A 20,530-nucleotide genomic window follows, 5' to 3' on the forward strand; every position below is an offset into this window, starting at 1 on the left:
AATTTTTATTATAATTGTTTTGGGAACAAATTCCGCAACATATTTTGGAAAATTACTATGATTTTAATTTAAAAGCATAAACTAAATCGGTCTTTTCTGGCCGTGATATTGGGGATGTCACATCGACCCAACCAGGGGTTCTGCCCCTTGGACCCCGCTCCAAGGGCCACTGCCCCGGTGTAACGCTCGTCCTTCAAGATGGATCGATTTAGGGTTTCAAGGAGTCAAAACTCAAAAGGTTGCTTTTTGGAGAAAATCAAGTATCACGACGTGACCATTGGGTGGTCACGATGTGACAAGGGTAAATATGAATAACGTGTTTCGGGACCAATCCCACGACGTGAGACATAAGGTCTCACAACGTACCAATTGCTGCAGCCCAAGCCAATGATCTTTTTGTTGGGTTTTATATTAAAATTAGTTTTATAAACTAGAAAATTTGGCAAAACGGAAGACTTGAGATTTTGAAATAACATAAGCAAATTTATAACCCACCAAGGATTATCTTGCAAGTTATAGAGATATTTAAAATACCAACCAAAGAAAGGATGAAGAAATAATAACTTTTCTAGTTCTTTGGGTCCTCTTGGGAGGCTTGGAAGTTAATGAAGAATGTATGAACCTTTGAGACACCAACAATCTCCAACTTGATGATGATGTTAGTCTTTAAACTTTTAAGATATTAAGCTTTAAGTTCATAACCAAAGTATGAGCTTAAAAAGAACAAAATGCAAATGTTCTTTCTAGTGTAAAAGCAAAAATAATAGATAGTAAGTATGCCAAGCATACTCACGGTTTTGGCTAGTAAAAATGTCACAACTAGCATTTTTAGCTAGGAAATTCTGTCTTCATATAAAATCAACTCTTGTATAGCTTGTAATCTAAGTCGATGTCATGTACTATGCTCATTCAAAATCAACCATTTGAATCAAAACTCCTGAGTGAAGTTCAAAACCTAATACAATGCATCTCATATACTTAACTATGGGTTTGAAACCCTAATATTCCGGTTCAAACTCAAAATGGACCAGGATCCTCTTGTTGGGCCTAATGGGCCAGTAAACTCTCAATTTGGTTCATTTGGGTTAAGGAACCATATTTGGGCCTTAAATAGACCCATATTCATTAAATAATAGTCTTTTGGGCCATAAGACTTCTCATGGGCCTTATTGGGCCTAAAATGTCTCACTTTGTTGTCATGGGCCTTAATGGGCCGTAAAGGGTTTCTTAAACCCTAATGGGCCGTAAACTCCTTTTCCTTATCACTATTGGGCCGTAAACCCTCCTATGGGCCCAATGGGCCGAAAACCTTCAATTTGGACCTCATAATTTCGAATATAAGCAAACAAGGCCCAAACCCTTCCCTTCTCTTTTCCTTCCCCCTCATTCTCGGCTATACAAAAAAAATGGGATAATTAGGGAGTGCCACCTCACTAATGTCTAGAGGTTAACCAAACAATTACACATCAAATATCTATGCTAATCTCATGTTCCTATGCAACCATCTTGTCTCAACTTCTCTCTTCTCTCCCTCTCCTTCTTATTCTCGGCCAAAGCCCCTCTTCACTCACCACTCTCCATACTAACTTCCAACACTACAAAAACTCCTCTCAAAGCCATCTAAGGATCTTTCATCTTCATCCCTCAAAAATTCGTGAACTAGGCAGTGTTCACCAAGGTTTTCTTCAAAGATCATCACTCATTTGGTAAGATACTCTTTAAGCATGATGATTAACTTCATTTTATGATAATCTCCACTCCTTAACACGCCATTTCATGATCCATGCCCTTAGATCCATCTTAAGTTCGAAAAACTCCACTCAAGAAGCTTCTAGGGCCGAGATCCACATCATTCTTCATCAAAAACTGAAATCTTCAAACCAATGTGAGTTCGTTTTTACTCTGTTTTGTGGGAGAATACAAGTTGTTTTGTGTAGATCAATGTGTATATGCATGATTTTATGTGTTTTTCATGATATAAGTGTGATTATGGGTTATAAACTTCATAAACTTGAAAATATGCTAAATATGAGGATATTTGAAGAACACAACACCTATTACAATTTATTATGCAAAGAGAAGGTTTAAAACACATCAAAGTTGTTTAAAACTAATCAAATTGCATGAGAGGGCCAAAAATGACAAAAAAAAATCAAAGTGAGGTTATATATATATATATATATATATATATATATATATATATATATATATATATATATATATATATATATATATATATCACGGTTTTAAGGGACCAAAAATGAATTATTTTTTATAAACATGAATCTTTATGGTATTTGTGAATTTAAAAAGGGCTAAAAGTGTAAATTTTCACAAATGGGCCTCATTTGGGTTTCACGGCTTTTGGGCCAAAATTGTAAATTTTTGGACTTTTGTGGGCTTAAGTGTCACTTTAAACAAAGTTGTGCCAAAAATGTAAATTTTCGATAAGAAGGACTGAAAATGTAAATTTATTAAAACTTGGGCCAAAAAGATAAATTTATTTATAAATGGGCCGAGAATGCACATTTTCATAAAACTAAGTCAAAAATGATATTTTTGACAAAAATGAGTTAAAAATGTTATTTTTACTTAAAACTAGCCTTAAATGCAAACATTTGGCCTTAAAGGACCCACAGTGTCGTTTTTACTAAAAAAATGTGCCTTAATTGTAAATTTTCGGTTGTAGGACCAAAAATGTATTTTTACAAAAAGCGGGCCTTTTTATGTCATTTTGGTAAACTACGAAGCTTAAACAACCAACGTAACAACCCACGGATCAATTATGTCATTTATACTTTTATTGGGTCTCGAATATAATTTACATGCTTAGTGGGCCTTAGTTGTCCACTTACATGTTTATTGGGTCTGGAATATACCTTATATGCTTATTGGGGCTTAAATATAATTTACATGCTTAGTGGGCCTTAGTTGTCCACTTACATATTTATTGGGCCTGGAATATACCTTATATGCTTATTGGGCCTGAAATATAATTTACATGCCTATTGGGCCTTAGTTGTCCACTTACATGTTTATTGGGCTTGGAATATACCTTATATGCTTATTGGGCCTGGAATATAATTTACATGCCTAGTGGGCCTTAGTTGTCCACTTAGATGTTTATTGGGCCTGGAATATACCTTACATGTTTATTCGCGTAAATTCGATTAAGGATCTAGTGAGACGTTTCGTTTGGCACCAAATGAGTATACAAACGTAGCCTGTAGTTATAACCAGAGTCTCCCGGAGAGAGAGCGAGAGTTTGTGTATAGATCTATACGGGGGTGACACCCCACACCTGACCTGTTCACTACAGTTAGACTAGGCCAGTCTAGAGTGACAAACCTTACCTTAAACAAGTCGGCATCTGAAAGATGTCATGACAGGCGAAATTGTCATTATCAAGTATGGTTATAAACGGCTCACTTAGAGGAATTAACACCATTATAAAATTTACGGGAAACAATCTGTTGTGGATAACATGGTAACTTACACGCGCTGATACTCAACCTCGGGTATTGAGTTCACAACGTTTTCATAAATAGACAACATCGGGTTGTCTGGGTCATTCTCTTTATATTCTCACAAACATTAACACACATGCATTAATACAAGATCGGATACAAACATTTCAAACCCTTTTTCAGAAAATCCGAAAATATCGGATTTTCTGACAGTTACAAAGTAATACAAAACCTTTTACCCAACCATGCTTATGAACTCACCAACATTATATATGTTGACATTTTTAAATTAACTTGTATTCTCAGGAAATCGTTGAGCAGGTTGGACAGCAAGAATACATGGATATTTTGTTATGTTTTGTTTCATCATACTTTGGATATTTTGGCTTGTAATATTGGAATACAATACTTGATGTAAACAATGACAGTTGTAATATTACATGTGTGATGATGATGATGTTATGCTTCAATTATATACAATGTGATGATACTACAAGAATGAAGTTACTCAAGCCCCCGGATGTTTCCGCCTTCTGGTTCGGGGGTGTGACAAAAAAGGTCAAAAATGTGAAAAGTATGCTAATCCATGAAATTGCACATTATGCTTAATATGTCGTTACTGGAGCGTGTGTGGTTAATCAGCACACTAATAGGGACTATAAAGAGTATTAATGGGCATCTCAAGAATTATCATTATTGATGGAGCGTGTGTGGTTAACCAGCACATCAATTAGAGATGATAAATGACATTGAGGTTGTCAAGCATATTTGCATGGTTATTCACATCTTATTTGTGATTCTCGGTATCCTAGTCACAAATAGAAGAGCATAATCTGAGATTAAGCATGTCAATGATAGATTCGATGAATTTTAAAAGATCTAGGAGTTTCATTTTGATTGAAATTGGTAAATTGCTTTTACCTACCTTTATAAAATTTACAATTAAATTATGACATCCCTCTTATAGATTGTGAATTGCATAATTGGGTCCTAGCCTCAAATATTTATTAATGCTTAAATACTAGGGATTATTTTATCATCTAACTAAAACTACCTTTTTATCTATAGATGTTTATTCCTAGTGATGTTTATTCTCCTTCGTCGTCTACCCACCACTCAGGTTTCTCCCTACTCTCAATCGTGTCCAAGGTGACATTTGATGGCACCAACTATAATGACTGGATGCGTAATATTAAGATGGCTCTTCGATTTGAGGGCAAAGAGTATGTCCTTGAAGAAAAACATGATGAAATCGATGAAGCCACTGCTACTCCAGAACAACTAGCCTCCTACAAGAAACACTATGACGATGCAACAAAAGTTGCTTGTATCATGGTCGTTACTATGGCCCTTGTAATGCAGAGGTTTTATAAGGACTATTGGCCATCTGAGATAAATAATGACCTTGTGGAAAAGTATCATAAGAGAGCTCGTCAAGAGAAATATGAAGTGGTCAAATCTCTCATGGATTGCACGATGAAAGAGGGAGAGTATGTGTGCAATCACGTGTAGAGAATGCAAAGATACGTGGAACGCGTTGTGAGGCTCAATGTGCATTTCGATGAGGAGTTGGCCATTGACATGGTCTTGAACTCCTTACCAAGTTTTTATGATCAGTTCTATTTGGCTTATCATTTGAACAACACAAAAACCACATTGTCCCAACTTCATAACTTGCTATAGACTGTTGAGTCGGGAATGAAGGGAAAGAATCCAACCCCTTCCACTAATGTTCCTGTTCTCGCTATTGGGCAAAGCAGAGGGAAGAAAAAGAAGTATGTTCCCAAAGCTACCTGGAAAGGAAAGGCCCAAGTTGGGTCATCTAGCAATGGCCCAGAAGCGAGGCCCAGTTCAAACATTCCAACTGTTAGTGACTCCAAATAGGTCACTTGTTACTATTGCAATTAATTTTGTATAGCCTAAGTATACTCGAAATGTCTTAGAGACTTATTGAATGGATTTGTGTCATGATATCGATTGTGATTATCCATCATATTACTTTTAAACAATATTTTATTTTGTTTGAGGTTTTTTATAGTTTTCAGACTTCGCTTTTAAATAAAAATGCTTTTAATCATTAGAATATTTTTAAATTTTATTCATTGGCCATATTTCCATAGCAAATTTCATAGCATTTTCCGTAGCAATTTTTGATGGCATTTTTCCATACCAAATTTCGTAACTATATTTTTGTAGTCATTTTTCCATGGCAACTTTCATAGATATAATTATGTAGCAAATTTAATAACTATTTTACCGTAAGAAATTTTGTAACTATTTGCTCCATAGAAAAATCGTAGCTATCTCTTTTATAGGAAAGATTTAACAAAATCGAATTTATTCTTAACAAACTAAAAATATATAAAGAATATAGTAAAAGTAAATTTAAAAGTAACATCAAATGTTACAAATATATTGCATAGTTACTTAATCATCAAAAGTGAGTTTGATGACCAATCGTGTATAATTTTTTTTTATCTAAATGTGAACAAAACAAATCGACAATTACCTTACTAAATCATTTCGTTTTAATTTGTCATGTATACATCAAGTCAACTATAACCTAAAATAGTCGGTCAAAATGATAACATTTGAACACTTTTAACAACTTTATTCGTTGTTATGCTCAGAAAAAAAAATAACTAAATTGTCTAAATATAATAAAATGAATAGATAATTACTTTTTTTCAATTTTAAAAATTACACCGAACTTACAATTCTACTAAACAACGTGAACCATTTGACTTACTCTTTCTTTTATGATATTAAATCATCATTTTCATATTAATTTACATTTATCACATCTTTCACCAAATATTATTTTATCACATATCTTTTACCGAATATTATTTTTTATTTTAGGTTTTCATATAATCTCTCAAACAGAACTTTAATTTAAATAAATAGAATGCATGTTCTAATAAATATTAATATCTTTATATCATGCATGGTTGACTCACCAATCCAACAAAAATAAACCCGCAAGTGGATTAAACCCACTTTATTTGAGCATTTTATATAAATATTTCGATACAAATAATTTTTTTATTACATATTGTAATATTTTATAGTACCAACCATAACGCATTACACGTAGACGACGTGTCAAAAACATGTTGTAACTGTTGCGTCTATTTTCTATTACTTGTAACAGTTTAATTCCACTTCGTTATAAATAAAATATTAATTTCTAACATAGTTTAAGATAACCCCCTTAGTCTTCCTTAACATACAACTAACCCCCTAAACTTCTCCAATATGTACAAACAACCCCGTGTATTTCCGAGAATCTACAAAAAATAAATAAGTCAACTAAAAAAGTACACACATTCCTATTGTCGGCCTCATTGGTCCTCCACTCAAAACAACCTAGAAAAAATTTCTAACCTTTATTGATTGTGTTTTCTTACAGAAAAATTAAATACATCATGTACAATTATTTGACTAAATAGATCAAAAGCATATTTTATCTTCTAAATCGTGCGGGAACTCGAGGCGTTAGGACCACCACGTCTCGGTTAGCCCTAATTAAGGCTAGACGATCTGGTATTGTTTTGTCAAACAGTCTGTTATCAGGATTCTCAGCGTAACATACATAGTAACAACTCACACAAGCATGAGGCAATGCCATTGCGATCCTCGTCTGCAAAGTCAATAATTCAAAATGTTAAATGCAAGAAATAATAATATATTTTTATCGATTTGTTTATCACAATATTATATATTTCCATTTCTTCTTATTACAACATTATACTGACCATCAAATAACCGACGATGAAGGCAAGGAGGGAGATGGTGGCGGTGAAGGTCCCTTGCACGGAGGCAGTCCAAGCCGCCACCACGATGACACAGATTGAACCGCTACAAACTCCGGTGAGGAAGCAAATCGCGGTGGTGATGTCAGAATCAACTATTGTTTCCATTTCGCGTTTCTCGAAAAGTTCCCAAGTGTCTTGGGATGCTTTCACAAACCCTTTTCCGTATGCCGCTATCTATAATGAAATTATAATAATTGTAAAATTGTATAAGGTTATATGCATAGGGGATAAGAGTAAAGAGTTTTTTTTTAAGAGAATTATTGAATTTTTTTAATTTATTTGGTGTGAAAGTGACAAATCACCTGTGGGCATAGCATAAGAATTATTAGTAAAAGGACACCTCAACAACAAGTGGTGACATATTCTTGAGTCATGACTCCATTCATTCATTTTTGTGAATAATTCTTTCTGAACAAAAATGTCATCAATATTTATGATGCATGATTTAAAATAAAGACGTTGATAGAGTTTGCAATGTTTCTAGAAAAGAAAAAGTACAACTTTTAAGGCGTTGAATACAAGTAATGAAGGATGACTAAAGTCATTTATTTACAAAGTAAATGGTCTTAAAATAGTAATAATAATTGACCTAAATGCAAAAAAAAAAAAGTATCATAGTTTTATTTTCTTGTTTATAACATTTTATTATACTGTATTTATTTTCTCTTAGAACACTGCACTTAAAGGTTCTTTTTTTATCAAGATAATTTTCTTTAAAATCTAGAATTATACTCTCACTTTGTTGTTTTGGTAAGGATATTGTATTAGAAAAAAAAAAAAAAAAAAACTACACAATTATAGCAATACAAATTGCTTTCTATTTCAATTTGGGTAGATTTGTTTTATACAAATAGTCAAATACTTTGTTATAATATAAAGAAAAGCTTTAAAAACCATAATCACTACAAAAAAAAACCCATAAATATTTGACAATCAAATTTTAAAGAATTAAATAAAAGATTGAAAATTTAAGAAACTTATTTACCTGAACATAAGCCCAACCATTGCCATATCTGAAAATTGCTTCCATAACTTTCAGACAACAATGTGCACAAGAGAACATGAACTCATCTTCTCCCTCAAGCAAATTCAAACCCCGAGCAACAATCCTCAGAGCTTCAATGGTGGGAACAAATAAAGACCCTAAACACGCACTTCCAAGATTCTTGGACATCGCTCTTTGAAAACAAAACTGTGTATTCGATTGCATTCCCCTTAAATAATACAAAGCAATCACTCTACTAATAGTCAAATTCGCAACATTCCTCATCACTTCCGCAGTCCAAAGCAAACTCAACACCAACAAAATAATCACCAATGGCGGAAAGTAAAAATTCAACGCCCCAATCACCGCTAAAATCCAAATCGACATCCAGATAAACCCAATCCCAAGCATCCAGTAAGTGGGTCGATTTAAATCTGGAAATTTCGAAACGGGTTCCAATGATTTAAGAAAAACTTTACTGCAAAACTTTGTTCTTTGAGTTACCCAACACGAGTACAACCCGTTTCCGATTGCAAAAAAGATGAACACGACACCGACGCCGTCGGTACTCGGCCGTTGGAAGCAGATGAGGAGGATTCCGGCGGATAATGTCATGAGGAAAGAACTCCAGAGGATGAAATGCACCATGAAATTAGGCCAAACTCTTACTGCTTTCTGCCATGCGAATGCTAATGTGATGCTTAAAAGAGAAGCTGCTTCTACTTGTGGAAGAAAGTAATGAATTACTCTTCGTTCTTTTCTTCCTGCGCTTCCTCCTTGTAATAAACCTTGAATCCCTTTGTAAACCAAGAAGAATACGAGACAAATTGCAACCAAAAAATGTAATGCGAACAAGAACAGAGATATCTTGTTGGTGTATTTTCTCGAATTGAGAGTAGTCAAAGATGGCTGATCGTCAACAATCAACGAAGAATAATTGAAGTTAGAGAACAACCCATTAATTTAATTCAACTAATAAAGAAAACCCAGAACCTGAAACTGAAAATTAATTGAAGAATGAAGAAAAGATCGAATTTTGACTTACTTGAGGGGTAGGTGTGCTGTGTTGAGGAGTTGCGATGGGGACGGGGATGGAACGAGGGTTAGCGGTGGGTGGTGGAGGAGAGGGATGGTGGTGGGGTTGGGTAGGTGGTGGTTGTGGCTGTGGCTGTGGAGGTGGTGGTGGATGGTGGTGAGCGGCGGTGGGGCCGCGGGTAGGTGGTACTCTGGTGGCATTATCGATAACAAGTCTTAATGGATTTGTTGCACTTAATCTTTGCATTCTTGACATGTGCACATCTCTTGGTGGATGTTGGTGTTCTTCAAAACCCACTTCACCTTTCTCCAAATCTTTGTCGGTTTTTCTGATTTCATCTTTTGCCGTTTGTTGATCGACAGCATCTTTGTTTTCTCTCTCTAAAACCTGCAAAATATTAAGCAGACACAGGGGAGATGATGTGAGAGAATGATTCAGAAGCAGAAAATGAAATCGAGGAAGTGGGTGAGATGTAATTTACAGGTTCTACGGCACCCATCTGCGCCGCCGGCGGTTGGTGGTGGCGGTGGTGACGGTGGAGGAGGTGGAGATATAGAGTTTGTTTGTATGTGTTTGTGGTTATGTAGTGGGCTAGTGGCTGCTATGATATTGGTTTGGCACTGTTACTTTCACAGAAGCTTTACATCACATCTAAAAGAGAAAGAAGAAAATATTACAAATTTGTCCCTATACTATATAGTAATTTATAATTTGAGTCTAACTATTATTTTCTTGTATATCATACCCAAAATCCGAAAGTTTTTAACAAAATGGTTATGGCTCTGTTTCCATAAACTTTAACAGGAAAATCATTAGAAAGTTAATATAAGTCTAGCTCGAGTATTTTTTTTTTCTCTTGTAATCATCTTTTTTATATGATAAGAAACAATCAAAATAAATGATAAGGATGAACTTGAAGCGATTTTTTGGACAAATTTACCCCTATATTTGGTCATTTATTGTAGATAGGAGCTGGTTAATAGAATTATGTTAATATTAACCGAAGAATTACCATTTTGTTAAGAATTTATGAGTTAAGGATATACAGTAAAAGAAAAGTAATTCTAGAGGTGTAAATGTAGGTATTTAAATAATCAAAGGACTAATTCTGTAAATTACTCTAATCCTCTAATAATTCGAGATATAAGTGAAAGTCGTTACGTTTTGGAAAAGCTCTTCTCACGTGATATTATTAGGAGCTGTTTGAAAAGGAACAATCTGTTATATTTATGTTTAATCCATAAGTATTTTATTTTTATGTTTAATTCATAAGTATTTTATTTAAACAAACAAATTCTCTAATACTTTGTTAGCGGTCATATGAGTTATTGCCTCTTCACTTTTATTTCAAAACCAAAAGTATTATAGATGTGCTGTTTTTGGCTTTTTGCACCGCAAAATATCCTTTTCAGTATTACATGTCATCTTATCCGTTAAAGTTTTTGCTTTTAAAGAAAACTCCTATATTAGGTAGACAAATAAAGATAGGGAAAATGACTTATATGAGTAACTATGTTTTAAAATCGTTTAAAAAATACCATTCAAGTTTGGTGTGTCCAAAAAATATCATCTAAGTAAAGCATTTGTATAAAAAACACCAACGAAGTACATTCTTTGTTCAAATTTGACCTTTGGTGACCGGCAATTACCGGTAAAAAATAAGTAAAGGAAAAAAAACAATAGGAAATGACTCAAAGAGGTAACTATGTTTCAAAATCGTTCAAAAAACACCATCCAAGTTTGGTATGTTCAAAAAAAGCCCAAATCTGACCAAAGAGGTAACTACTTGGATGGTGTTTTTTGAACGATTTTGAAACATAGTTACCTCTTTGAGTCATTTTCCTATTGTTTTTTTTTCCTTTACTTATTTTTTATCGGTAATTGCCGGTTACCAAAGGTCTAATTTGAACAAAGAATGTACTTCGTTGGTGTTTTTTGTATAAATGTTTTACTTGGATGGTGTTTTTTGGACACACCAAACTTGAATGGTATTTTTTGAACGATTTTGAAACATAGTTACCCATATAAATCATTTTCCCAATAAAGATATGATGTCATTCTTAGAAAAACTTTGTTTTGAATTACCAAAATACAAGTCAATAATCATAGAAAATTATTGCTAAAATTCAGAGCAAAAACAAATCTTAGGTATTATCTTTTAAGATTTAATAAAAAGTTAGGGGTTAGACCAAAATAGTTATGATTTTTGGAGATAGTATCAATAAAATCTTCCATGTGTGAAAATCATTTTTTTAATAAAATACTAGTATTTTTTTTGGCAAAAAACAATGTCTCATATACAAAAATCTTTATATGGGTTGCGAAAACTTCAATCATAGGATGCGAAAATCCATAAAGGGTCGAGTTTAATCATTTTTACTTTTGATATTCGCACATCATAACTAATTCTCTCCAAAAAATTCATTTGAGCTACGAAAATATCTCCAAAGAAAATGACACAAAACGATTAAGCACAAAGCTTAGTGATCTAGTCACGACCACTTTCATGACAAACGATGATGACCACTTTCTTGACATGGGCTCACTACCACTTTCGTGAACCTCAACCCCTCCCCTCCCTCCTTCAGCATGTAGGCCTACGGCATAGCACCAATCTCGATATCATCCCATACAAAGCATATAAACCTCACATACAAACAAACAAGCAAGACTCCACTAGTTTGCTTAAGCCTACAATTATATCATAGCATTACACATGCATACTATACACAACGGATCCAATAATACATCAATTCTTTCAAGGAATTGATGTTTGAATGTGATAGTGAAGTTAGGGTAATTATGATTTATATGAGAATTGTAATCTAAATAACTTTAATAAACAATGTAGAATGTAGATTTGGCAATATGTGTTCTCGTGACGTGCATACTAGTCGGACACAAATTTATATGATACGAATTTGTAAACACAATCACAAAATGAAATGTAAAATATGTATTGGTATCAAACACAAACATGATATGCAATTAGTTTACGTGAATGCTAACAGTTGATAACCAAACACAAGAATGCTAACAGTGGATAATAGTGGTTATACATCTCTTAAAGATAATCGGGTAATTATTTTTATGCAAAACTCATACATAACCATTGGGGTCTTTCAAAAAGCAGAATTCTAACATAAATACTATGAATTTTTCAATAAAAAACACAATAAATAATATTGATATAACACAATCAGAAAATAGTGACATTAATATATACAGACTCATATAGTGAAAATAAAACTCTATTCATATAGTGAAAAGGGAAAAAGGAGCTTATTAATCATACTAAAGTGTTTGATGCCATGTAATCTAAAGAATCTATTGTGGATGCATGGAAGAAACTCTGAAATGAAGCTAGAAGATATCCAATTGTGTATCTATTTTGGAAAATATATGATTATGTGTTTATGCAATGAGAGTACATAAATACGATTGAGTGGTCCAATTGTTGCGTCTATGCGATGAGAATACAGAAGCACCGATTGATGAATAATAGAAGATGTAAGAATTGACTATTGTGTTTACGTCGTGCAACAGTAAAAGAGAAGAAACTATGGGGGTGTTTGGGGTTGCTTTTTGAACTCTAAGAATGCTTTTAGAGATAAGTGTTATTGAATTATAGTGGTGATAAAATGAGTTTTTTTAAAAAGTGTTTGGATTAGCTTTTATGGTGAAAATGCCAATAAGTCAATAAGTTAAAAAGTGATCGACTTAAAATCTTCTTTTTAAGCTATTTTGGTTAAAAAAAATCAAAAGTAAATTCAACAAGCCAATTTTTACATATTTTTTAAAATCTGTTTTTTGACGCTAATAATGGAAAAGTTATTCTAAAAAGTGTTATTGAGTTTGTTAAACACTTTTTTCTTTGATTTTTCAAAAAGTCAGTAAGTTGTTTTAAAAAGCAACCTCTACCACCATTTAAGTTTTATTAGTGTGTGATTGGGTGAATGATCAGTACGTTAAAAATATGTGGAGACTTGGGTTTATTGGTTTATGAGCAATTTGGTTAAAAGGTTAAATTGATAAATGGGAAATTTGAAAATTTTCATTTCATCTGTGTTTATATGGATTGTGTGTCACATGTATTTTTTTCATGTTTACATAGATAAATTCTTGTCAAACACGTGTAAGAAACGAAACACGAATCTGAAATTCATGTCAACACGAAACACAAATTTTCCAAACTCATACACTAAAAACATGTGTCGTGTATTGAAATTACAATTCTAACAGAATGTATGAATCTCAAGAAAGAATGGGATGATATTACTTACAAGTGTCGTAAAGACAAGAACAATAATTGGTTAGCCCATAACAGAATGTTATTATTCACAATTGTGGGACAAGAATTTGAATACTAAACAAGTTGTATGGAATCATTGTACATGTTTGTAAGTGAATACAATTCAAAGGAAATATCAAGGTAGAAGTTAGCATTAGGCTAACATCCTCAAAGGAAATATCAAGGTAAAAGTTAGCATTAGGCTAACATCCTAAGATGTAACTTCAATATTATGAGATTGAAGTCTTGGCACCTATTTTCTAATTGTGTAAATTGTTGATAAAGACTAGAAGAGAAACCAAATTTGATCTTATTTATTGAGAAGTTGGTTTCATGCTTACACTCTTAGTTTCTATTGCTACAATGGAGAGGTCATTTCAACAGTCAACATCATTAAAACAGCGTTACCAAATAAAATGGAAGATGATTTTCTGAATGACTTAGTCATTTAGTACCTCGAAAGAGAACTTGCCGAAAAAATCAATTTAGTGACAATTAGGCAAGACTTCAAAGATGTAAAAGATCAACAAGTTCCACTTTGATAAACGATGTAATAATATTTCATATTAATTTTCTTGTTTAGATTTTTTATATGTCATACGTTGAACTAAATTCAACTTGTTTATACGATTTTGTTTTGAAGTTTGTTTATGGCCGCTAGTTCTTGTGCTCATGTTTCACCGGCTATATATTGGAACTACATACAATATGTATTTATTGATAAAGACAACAAAGAAATCCGATTATTAACGTGTACATAATGAAGTGAAGATCTCAGTGTTTAAGAACGAGCTTAATTTGTCTAATTTAGAGAGAATGAAAACGATGGAAGAATTGAATGACATAGACAAAGAATTGTCTAGTTATAATTTGGCTTAATGGTCAAATCAATTAATAGCAATTATTTGTAAATGTTCAATCTCTGACTTGCACCATAAATGTTATTAATCTAGTAATAGATTTGTAAATGTTCTATCTGTGATTTGCACCATAAATGTTATTAAGCTAGTAATAGGTTTGTAAATGTTCAATATAGGTTTCTTTAACAAATTAATGGATGTTTAATGTTTAATGTTGTTAATGTTTGAGAAGACCCTTACCCAACTTGTCCTTTTAAACATCAATTTCACATCAAATCTTTACATGTAAATGTTGTTTTCTCTTTCCTAATATAAACAAGTCCAAGGCTTCCTCATGTGTTCACCTAACCATATGCAAGAATGGTCAATAAAGGAAAATCAACAGCCAAAAAGTATGATATTATTTGTTTTTGGCTCACTATTTGCAACTTGCATATGCAATGAAGACGGATGTTTTAACCATTTATGTTATATGAGGTGGGTGAAATAAGTGATTTAAACTAGTAAATTTTATAAAACGAAAAAAAACAATTGTTACAATTTTAATAAGATCACTTAATTCATTAATCATAATACAAAATTTTGTTACATACTACTTCTTTTTTGCACCCTCGGTGTCATGTTTGACTATACTCAATTGACCACCTTCTTTGTTAGCAGCAGTGGCTGCTTTCACCTCATTGCAGTAGTTGATAAACTTGCTCAGATCCTGTTCACAAAACAAAATAACACTTTAATAAGGGTAATTACGACTTTTATGATGAGAATGATAAGGGTATTTATGTCTTTTGCACAACAAGATCTTGAGGGCAGGCAACTGTAGTTGGTACTTTGCAAGAATGAACAAAAGTAAGCAATGCAAGAACGCTTAAAATAGCAAATTTGTTTGTTAACTTTTATCAATCATCATGCAATGCATTCTTCCAACTACAAATGTATTTTCTTTCTTTCCTTATGAATTCTTAAACATATAAAATGGCTAGTTAATATATCCATCTAGACCAATCGTGTTTATTTGGTCATATTTGTTCTTAACATGTATTTAAGCTATCAACTATCAAGTAAGCTCATATTTGTTTAATCATTGACATAAAAAGAGATCCAGAATCGATGTTTTTTGGTATTTTCTGTAAAGTTAGCATTGAAAAAAGGGGAATTAGATTGGTTTAAACACGTAATTAACAAAATGAATTTTGTAGTTACAACTTATACTTTCCTTGATCAATTTTGAATTGCAATATCAGATGACCCGATATCCAAAAATAGGAAATCAACCAATTTGGGGACGAAGTAGTAATCGCTACATACAAACGACATGTAATCTAATGAAGAGAAGGATAAGAAACTTACACGATCAGAATCCATCTCCTTTGTGACAGTAGCAGGCTTCACAACTCGCTTTCCTGCAAATTCGGAAAGTCAAATTAAACGAAAACAATTTTGAGTTGTAAATGTAGGGGAAACACAAAGAAAATATTTGGATCTAAACCTTTGCGAGTTTTGGGAGCTTTTCCATGGCGACTAGGAGGAATCGTTTTTCTCTTCTGCTGGCCTTTGAAGAGGGTTGCTTTCTGCGTCATTTTTTTGAGATGCGAGACGAAGGGTTTTGGTGCGTTTTAGGGTTCTGAAGCTCTTGAAGGAGGTTAGCGGCGTTGGGTTAAATGGCGTTTCCCTTTTCGTAGTTTTCTAGTATTCCTACTTTTGCCACGATACTTTATATTACTTACATACTTACCCCCTTTAACTTTAAGCTACTAAAAATTTCCATCAAGAAAATAGATTTTGAATTTGTTTTGTTCAAAACTTCAATTGAAATGTTTTGTTATTTTTCTACATCTACAAATATCGCCGTAAGAATTTCAATGTGGCTTTAACAATACTCAAAATAGTGAAATACTAAAACTAAAATCAAATACGGGTAAATGTCATTGTAATCCAATCAACTATCGGGTTTTGTTTTAAAAGATCTTTAATGTTATTTTTTTGCAGTTTAGAGGCATAAACTCAATTTTTAGGGAACTTGACTTGCAATTGTCGGTCTACTTAATGATTTAGCATTTTTCAATAAAAAGAAAATTAAACTATAATACACGTCACTCACAAGTCACATCCTCACCCACCACATAAGACGTTATGTTCATGTTCAAGCAAGACACCCACCTTCCCGATTCGCTCTCATCGACCTTCGCCTTAGAGATTTCGCCTTATTCTGATTAGGTTTCTCTCTTTACTTGGTATCCTAGGTTTGAATCTATTCTTCATTCTGATTTACATGGATGTACAACTCGGTGAAGCATCACAACAACCCAACAAGGATGTTACGCAAAGGCTGAAGAAACTGATGGTCGGTCTGCGATCGGAGTTCGGAGGGCCTGAGTCTGCAATAGGTTCGACTATCTTCTTCATTGCGATTTCACGTATTTTTGTTTTTGTTCGTTAATAATCTTGCTTGGAAGCCACGTGAAATCGTTTTTCTCAAACCTAGAATTGTGTTTCAGGTATGTGGACGATTGTGGTGGAAGACGATGGTGATTGGTGGCGGTGTTGGAGGTTGAAGATGACAAACGGTTTCCAAATCGCTTGAAGGTTGGAAGCCATCTTGCTTGGAAGCCAGCGATTGAAGGGACGGGGTGAGAGACATGCACAACAACAACAAATAGCTCTGTTCATGACTCGAAGGGGAAGAGACCACCGGAACCCCTATATCTCGATTTCCAATTTCTTTGGGCCCTACACACAGGATACATATTGCCTCGATTTTCAACCAATTTAGCACAACACATAACCATTTGAAGAAAACTCTGGTCTTCTACCGAGGCAAAGCCCCAAACGGGTCTAAAACCAATTGGATCATGCATGAGTACAAGCTTGCTAATTCTATTAAGGTAAGATCGAAAAGAAAATCCACATTATTTACAACTTGTTTTCTGAAAATTATGATGATTAACCTCATTTTGAATTCATTTTTTGTCCGGGGCATGGAGAATTGCGTGATTTTAGTTTGTTTTTGAAGAAAAGTGGAAGAAAAAGTGGTGAGAACGATGTTAGATAAAGGTGATCTCTCATGGCAGATGAAGGTGAAGAGAGCAGTAAATATATGCCCAGGGAATTTAAGAATTTGTTGCTGAGTTTACTTACAGTAGTTTAAGTAGTAATGTAAGGTTCGTTTTTTTTTTTTAAACTAAGGAAGCTAGTTGAAGTCTGTAATCGGAAGGTTTTTTACGTTGTGTTCGTGAACTTGAATCTAAACATGAAGACATATAGAGAAGAATGAGAGAAAGGTTTATGAGATGGCAAGTTTCATTAAATGACGTGGCGGTTTATATTACTGATTAGGAAGGGGCTCACCGGGTGACCCTTTCATTTTCTTAAAAGGGACATTTTAAAACCGTAAAAGTCAAGATTATACCCCTAGAGAACAAAAACCCTTCATTTTCTTAAAAGGGACATTTTAAAACCATAAAAGTCAAGATTATACCCCTAGAGAACAAAAAAAAAAGACGAGGGAGCTTTTAAAACAAAACTTAATAGTTGATTGGGTTACAGTGACATTTACCCATCAAATACATGCTAAAATTAATACAAAAATTATAGTTAATCAAGTCACGTGCTACTTTTATATCTTAGAGATAAATGAGGGTACCTATTCGGACCAATTTTCCTTGTTCTTTAAAGAATCAATGGTCTTTGGAATGAGGGGGAGTAAAGATAACTAAAAGAAAATCATGAATGAGAAATTAGAAAGACAAAACAATAAAAATGAATCTTGAAGAACAAGAGAGACATGAAGTCTTGGGGGAGTAGAACATCTCCTAGAAGCAATCATAAACTCATAAATAAAGAACATGAGAACAAACATTCTATTATTTCAAAGTTTCTATTGCTTTGATCTTGTAAGATGAAAATTCTAACGATTTTGGAGTACACAAGTTACATGAAAAATATAAAATAAGCCCATTCATTTGAGAAGATATATAAATCATGAAGGTCTCTTGATGATGTAAGGTTTCATGGGATTTGTGATATAGATATAAAAAAGGTGTTGGATGGATTTTCTTCTCGCAAATGCTTGACAAGTTTGGTCTTTTATGACTATTTTTTTGAACATGATAATGAACTCAACGCATTTTTTCAAACATCTCATATTTATGGTCTTTCACATATTTTTGTTTCTCGCATAATTTCTCAAAACTTCGTGTATTTTTCATTTTCTGTATCTATTATGCTTTCTCATAACCCCAAATGTCTGCTAATATTTTTTTAGATTGCTTAAAAACATTTCATCCTATTTTAGTGATGATTGATTACATACAAAAAAATTTCCAATACTTTTTCCTATGTGATAGTTGTTGAAATAAGGATATATAAAATTAAATATTTTAAGCATATCACAAGATTCGATGACAAGTCATAAAAATATTTTCCAACAATAATTTCCACTATGTGATTGTTGTTGAATCATCAAGTTTTTTATTTTTTAGTATATTCTCCCTCTGTTTTTGAAGCAGACAATTTGTTGACGCTTTCGATTTTTAGAAAATGCATGATAAAAAGACTTGATAAAAATTTATCAATTAATAAAATAGTATGAAAAACATTCTAAAATTGAATAACATTGTGAGAAGATAAATTAAATATACTCCTACTTTTTAAATGATTACATTTGTCATTTTTAAATGATTACATTTGTCATATTAGTGTAATAAAATATCATTAAATAAGCATTAATGTTACACATGTTACCATTTAATTCTGTAAGAGGATTTGTAGGAACAAAAATTAAGAGGATATTTAATTTCTTTTGTGAGAATAAATGGAGACTTATATCTTTCTACAAATCGCAACAATCACTTTGAAAGAGCATGAGTGCATGACTACATTTACTTGCCAAAAATTCTAAGAATATGTACTTCTGAATTAAAGTCATAATGTTGGCTTCTCTAACATTCCAAAATTTCAACAAATTTAGACTTTTCAAAACAACTCATTTACTGATAAAAGTGTTTACAAAAACATTGTCTCCAAAACATGATTTAAAATCAGAGTCTCCCAAGATCCAATCCGTCGTAAAACCAAGGATGTGTGTAACACCCCATTTTTTTTAAATAAATTAATGAATGTATAGTAGCCCTAAAATCAATAATTATATATAGTAAGGTGTTGGTCTCGATGAGCTAATTGTCATAATTTTAGAAGGTGGAAGTTAAAGTGTAAAATCCGGACTTAATTTGTAAGTAATATTGAAGACAGGGGCTGCTTGGTAACAGTTAGGACTCAATATGAAAGGAATTATGGAAGCAAGGGATAAAATGCAAATTCTGGATTTATATTGTAAAGATTTATGGAATCAGGGGTTAAAAAGGTAAATTTTGGATCTGTTTTGAAAGAAAAGGGAGAAAGAGGGACTGTTTGTGTAAACATGGGAGGAAGTTTGAATGGTGCGGGATATATAAACCTAATACATGCTGAAACCCTAACCCTAAGAAGATTCAGCCGTCATCACCACCTTATGCCCCCTTCACCTCCGATCGTCGCCACCATTGTTGGAGTCGGAAAAACCGTCGGTGAGTCTGCCGACGACGATGACGAACGTCGCAAGGACGTTGTACTCGTGAGACACTGCCGCTGCTACCTTTCGTTGGCAAGAACGCCACCTCCACTTCCTCCGCCGCTTCTCTTCTTCTGTTACATTGTTGCCGCCGACGACGCCGACGGTAGGCGTTGCTGTTGCCGCCGCTCGTGCCCCGTCGTCTAACATATGTCGTACGTGAGTGTATTGATATGTTGTCGGGCAGAAGACGAAAAGAAACCACCGCCACCACCATGAGGTGGTGGCTGTCATCGTAAATCCCGCCGCCTGCCGCCATTCCTTCTACTTTCCGACGTCGCTGTCGTATCTTGGCACCACCAGCCACCGTGGGAGGTGGCTGTGAGTTTGTGTGGGTATGTGATTTTGCTTCAAGATCGTGTGGTGTGTGTGGCTGCTTGACTGAGAACCAAAAGAAATCACTGCCACCACCGTGAGGTGGTGGCTGTCGTCCCAAAACTGTTGTTGTCGCCGCCGTGAGCCACC

At 33.7% G+C, this 20,530-nt stretch overlaps 2 protein-coding genes and 1 long non-coding RNA gene across 3 annotated transcripts; 1 reads left to right on the forward strand and 2 right to left on the reverse strand.

Moving 5' to 3' along the window:
• Positions 1-6,726: 6,726 nt before the first annotated feature.
• On the reverse strand, positions 6,727-9,920 carry LOC145164750 (Plasma-membrane choline transporter family protein). The gene is made up of 5 exons (XM_079083442.1): positions 9,788-9,920; positions 9,316-9,693; positions 8,271-9,179; positions 7,226-7,459; positions 6,727-7,110 (listed from the first exon to the last, which is right to left on the reverse strand). Exons 1-5 carry the CDS (start codon positions 9,803-9,805, stop codon positions 6,934-6,936), a joined length of 1,716 nt encoding a protein of 571 aa, XP_078939568.1. The 5' UTR covers positions 9,806-9,920; the 3' UTR covers positions 6,727-6,933.
• Positions 9,921-14,948: 5,028 nt separating this feature from the next.
• LOC145108609 (2,3-bisphosphoglycerate-dependent phosphoglycerate mutase) lies at positions 14,949-16,116 on the reverse strand. Its single transcript, XM_079045648.1, has 3 exons — positions 15,947-16,116; positions 15,808-15,860; positions 14,949-15,166 (listed from the first exon to the last, which is right to left on the reverse strand). Exons 1-3 carry the CDS (start codon positions 16,035-16,037, stop codon positions 15,050-15,052), a joined length of 261 nt encoding a protein of 86 aa, XP_078901774.1. The 5' UTR covers positions 16,038-16,116; the 3' UTR covers positions 14,949-15,049.
• Positions 16,117-16,555: 439 nt separating this feature from the next.
• LOC145108617 (uncharacterized) lies at positions 16,556-17,728 on the forward strand. The gene is made up of 2 exons (XR_013708416.1): positions 16,556-16,844; positions 16,956-17,728. It is a non-coding gene; the product is annotated as an uncharacterized LOC145108617 (long non-coding RNA).
• Positions 17,729-20,530: the final 2,802 nt, after the last annotated feature.

The sequence above is a fragment of the Lactuca virosa genome, chromosome 1 (assembly GCF_052849685.1).
Source record: "Lactuca virosa cultivar CGN04683 chromosome 1, Lactuca_virosa_CGN04683_v6, whole genome shotgun sequence".
NCBI classification, from domain to species: Eukaryota; Viridiplantae; Streptophyta; class Magnoliopsida; order Asterales; family Asteraceae; genus Lactuca; species Lactuca virosa.

Bases quoted from the DNA above. Each gene is read 5' to 3' on its own strand.
- LOC145164750 (XM_079083442.1), bottom strand. The intron at 9,180-9,315 runs GTAAGTCAAAAT...GTTGACGATCAG, and splicing joins ACAGCACACCTACCCCTCAA to CCATCTTTGACTACTCTCAA. The intron at 7,111-7,225 runs GTCAGTATAATG...TTGACTTTGCAG, and splicing joins TCATCGTCGGTTATTTGATG to ACGAGGATCGCAATGGCATT.
- LOC145108609 (XM_079045648.1), bottom strand. From the start codon at position 16,037: ATGACGCAGAAAGCAACCCTCTTCAAAGGCCAGCAGAAGAGAAAAACG. The intron at 15,861-15,946 runs GTTTAGATCCAA...CCGAATTTGCAG, and splicing joins AGCTCCCAAAACTCGCAAAG to GAAAGCGAGTTGTGAAGCCT. The intron at 15,167-15,807 runs GTAAGTTTCTTA...TTTTGTGAACAG, and splicing joins AGGAGATGGATTCTGATCGT to GATCTGAGCAAGTTTATCAA.